Source organism: Alexandromys fortis, unplaced genomic scaffold (assembly GCF_014885135.2).
Source record: "Alexandromys fortis isolate MF-2015 unplaced genomic scaffold, M_Fortis_MF-2015_v1.1 scaffold_72, whole genome shotgun sequence".
NCBI lineage: Eukaryota > Metazoa > Chordata > Mammalia > Rodentia > Cricetidae > Alexandromys > Alexandromys fortis.
The window spans coordinates 931810-935046 of record NW_026067969.1 but is presented as its reverse complement, the minus strand read 5'-3'; the positions used below and the strand labels follow the sequence as shown (position 1 = coordinate 935046).

At 52.5% G+C, this 3237-nt stretch overlaps 1 protein-coding gene across 1 annotated transcript; it reads left to right on the top strand.

Moving 5' to 3' along the window:
* The first annotated feature begins 52 nt into the window (after positions 1–52).
* LOC126509326 (odorant-binding protein 2b-like) lies at positions 53–3013 on the top strand. Its single transcript, XM_050155170.1, has 6 exons — positions 53–173; positions 663–796; positions 979–1049; positions 1506–1619; positions 2574–2675; positions 2988–3013. Exons 1-6 carry the CDS (start codon positions 87–89, stop codon positions 3011–3013), a joined length of 534 nt encoding a protein of 177 aa, XP_050011127.1. The 5' UTR covers positions 53–86.
* Positions 3014–3237: the final 224 nt, after the last annotated feature.

Below are 3237 nucleotides of genomic sequence, written 5' to 3'. Positions count from 1 at the left end.
GGGATATAAAGGTCACCGTGTGAGCAGCCAGAGCAGACCTTCCCCAGGTGACCTGCCTTGTGTGAGAGCCCGGCTAGTGACTGAAGATGAAGAGCCTGCTCTTGACCTTCGTGCTTTTTGGGCTGGTGTCTGTCCTGAAGGCCCAGGAAGTTCCATCAGATGACCAGGAGGATGTGAGGAGGGGAACATCAGTGGGAGGACGTGGGGGAAGGCTTCAATTGGTGATCCTTGAAGTCCAAACCTACAACCCAGCATGAGTTGACAGATCAGGGACTTTAATGTTTTCCCAGCAGACAATGCCCCCTCAGGAATACAGGCCTGGAGCAGGGGAATTGGATTTGGGCATAGATGTTCATGAGACACGGCATAGCAGATTGAAGAAGGCTTCATAGGGTGGGATCTTCAGGACAGAGGACTTATCCAGTGCTGAATTCCAGACCTCTAGGAGTGTACTGACAAGACAGAGTCTCTGCCTTCACTGGGCCAGAGAGCCCTAGTGTCGTATACTCTACAGTGCACATGTATGGGGATGTGTGTTGTCAGCCCTCTTCAGAGCTGCGAGCCAGGCTCTAGAATGTCTCCTCAGGCTGCAGGCTCAGATGCTGGAGTCTTGGGAAAATAGGAGCCATGTTCGGGTGTGCTCAGGGCTCTGTCTTCCACAGTTTTCTGGGACCTGGTACACAAAGGCCATGGTGTCTGATAAGGACCGTCCAGAGGGGAAGGGACCCAAGAAAGTGTTCCCTATCAGGGTGATAGCCCTGGAAGGAGGGGACCTGGAACTCATGATAACATACTTGTGAGTGTTCTCACCAAGTCTGCAATTGTCTGTCATTCTTCTCTATTCTTATTTTGGTGTGGGTGATGGAACGCCCCTGCCATCGAGGGGGCATGTCGCCAGGCAGTACCCTAAATCTTGGGCAGGGCTGATGAGAAATTTTGGGGACACCTGGTGAGCTGAGCATCGCTCCTGTATTACAGGAAGAAGAATCAGTGTCACGAGAAGAAAATTGTGATGCACAAAACTGATGAGCCTGGAAAATATTCTATCTGTGAGTTCACTGTGGCCCAGGGTCTTTGCAGGGGCGAGTTCCTGCGTGGAGGGTTCCTGCTCTGTTCAGCTCCCCGTATGGTCATTCACTCATGTTCCATGTGCCAGACATTAGAGGTCACGGGTTAGTCCCCCCTCCAGGTACTGACTGATGTGTTCTGCACCCTGGCCACCTCCATTTTAGCTCTTGTCCCAATGCTAAGTACAGGAAATCAGGGCAGGGAAGGGCTCAGGCCTGGGGCCAACCTCAGCCCTCACTTGCTCTGGAATCCTCAGCTGGGGCTGGCAATGTCCTGGGAAATCGCTTCTGTCTAATTGTGGCGATCACAGAAGGACCAGAGCTGGACTGGCTGGGTCTCCTGGGTGACCACAAGGGTTCCAGAGCAATCCTTTGAAAAACCTCGTAAGGTTTTTCAAGAAATGAAAAGCTAAGAGCTATTTTTCTGTTCCCCTGTAGTCAAGGGCAAGAATACCTTCTATATCCAGGAGCTTCCTGTGAAGGACCACTACATCTTCTACTGTGAACACCACCAGCACCACGGGAAGTCACATCACAAGGGGAAACTTGTGGGTGAGGAACCAGAATCCCCATGTCCTGTCTACGGTCTCTGCTTCTAATACCTATCAGAAGGGCATCAGTCATGCCTGGCCCTGGGGACTGGGAGGGCTCAGGGTGCTTTCCAGGAAGGGTGTAAGATCCAAAGTGGAAGGAGGGTCAGCTGGGAGGGGACCTGGCTTATGTGACCTTTGGGGGCCTGAGCATTCAGGAGGGATTCTCACCTCTGGAGCTAGTGAATGCCATTTCCAGGGGTTCCAGGTAACTGCCAGTCTGTATGAAGGTGACTAACCTGGTAAGGGCCTTGATGCGTATGTAGTATTCTCAAAGGTCGGGGGACAGCCACTTGCCTTGTGTCTTTGTTAGTTAAGGTGTCCATTGCTGTGAAGAGACACCATGACCATGGCAACTCTTATAAAGGAAAACATTTAATTGGGCCTCTTACAGCTCAGAGGTTCAGTCCATTATCCCCATGGTGGGACATGGTGGCTTGCAGGTAGACATGGCTCTGGAGAATGAGCTGAGAGTTCTACTTCTTGATCTTCAAGCTACAGAAAGTGGTTTGAGACACTGAGCATGTCTTTGACATAAATGAGACCTCAAAGCCCACCCCATGAGTCACACTTCCTCTGACAAGACCACACCTACTCCACACAGTCACACCTCCTAATATTTCCACTTATGGGGTCATTTACATTCAAACCACCACACTCTGAGATCCAGGGCTCTTACTGGGCTGGGGAGTGACCCTGAAGGCCTCTTAATATCCACAAAGGGCCCCCAGATCACTCAATGTCTGGGAGTCTCCACCCCAGGGCTCCTTGTCCACTGCCAGGGTCCTGTTCCCTCTTATCCTGGCTGCTCTAGGTCGACAGCCCTAGTGCTGGTCGGTGCTCTTGACCTTGGTCACTGGTTCCCTGTGGAGTTCTCATCACTACTGCACAGCTCACCTGCCCCACCTCCCCACAGGGAGAAACCCTGAGGAAAACCCAGAGGCCATGGAAGTATTTAAGAAATTCGTACAGAGCAAGGGACTCAAGGAGGAAAATATCTTGGTGCCCGAGCAGAGGGGTGAGCGGGACTGCCCATGTCCTTCCCTCCCTTCTTTTGCCTCTCCATCCTTTTGAGAGTGCTCTGTCTCTGCTCCTTCTGGTCTCCATTGTCCCACACATCTCTGCATGTTCCTGCAGCTTCTGTGGACTTGTGTGATGTGCGTCACTCTGCTGCTCATGTGTTCTGCCTCCCTGCAAACCCCACTGCCCCCTCACAAGGGCACCAGAGCCCATCTGCAAGTCTTAGCTGTGGAAGGGTCTGAGCAGCCAGGGTTTTGGGTTCCTTATCCAGAGCTCCTTCTCACCCCTGGCCTTTTCTTGGTTTCTACAGATCAGTGTGTCCCTGAGAGTGACTAGGGTAAGTGACCCTCTGGGAGGACCATGGAAAAGCCCAGAGTCCTGGGTTCTGGAGGTGGAGGGCCCATGTGCTTTGATCGTTATCCACTGTAGCAGGAATGGTCTCCTCGGGCAGTGACCCCTGGTATAACCCCAGCACTCTGCTCTATGCTCGGTTCTCACCCCTACCTCCCAGGGACACCCAGACACCGGACAGGTCCTGTCTGTAAGAGATAGGATCGCTC

What these genes read in the sequence shown, in the direction of transcription:
- LOC126509326 (XM_050155170.1), top strand. Translation starts at nt 87, where the DNA reads ATGAAGAGCCTGCTCTTGACCTTCGTGCTTTTTGGGCTGGTGTCTGTC. An exon ending in GCCTGGAAAATATTCTATCT is followed by an intron (nt 1,050 to 1,505) that starts GTGAGTTCACTG and finishes GTTCCCCTGTAG; the next exon opens with TCAAGGGCAAGAATACCTTC. An exon ending in TCACAAGGGGAAACTTGTGG is followed by an intron (nt 1,620 to 2,573) that starts GTGAGGAACCAG and finishes ACCTCCCCACAG; the next exon opens with GGAGAAACCCTGAGGAAAAC.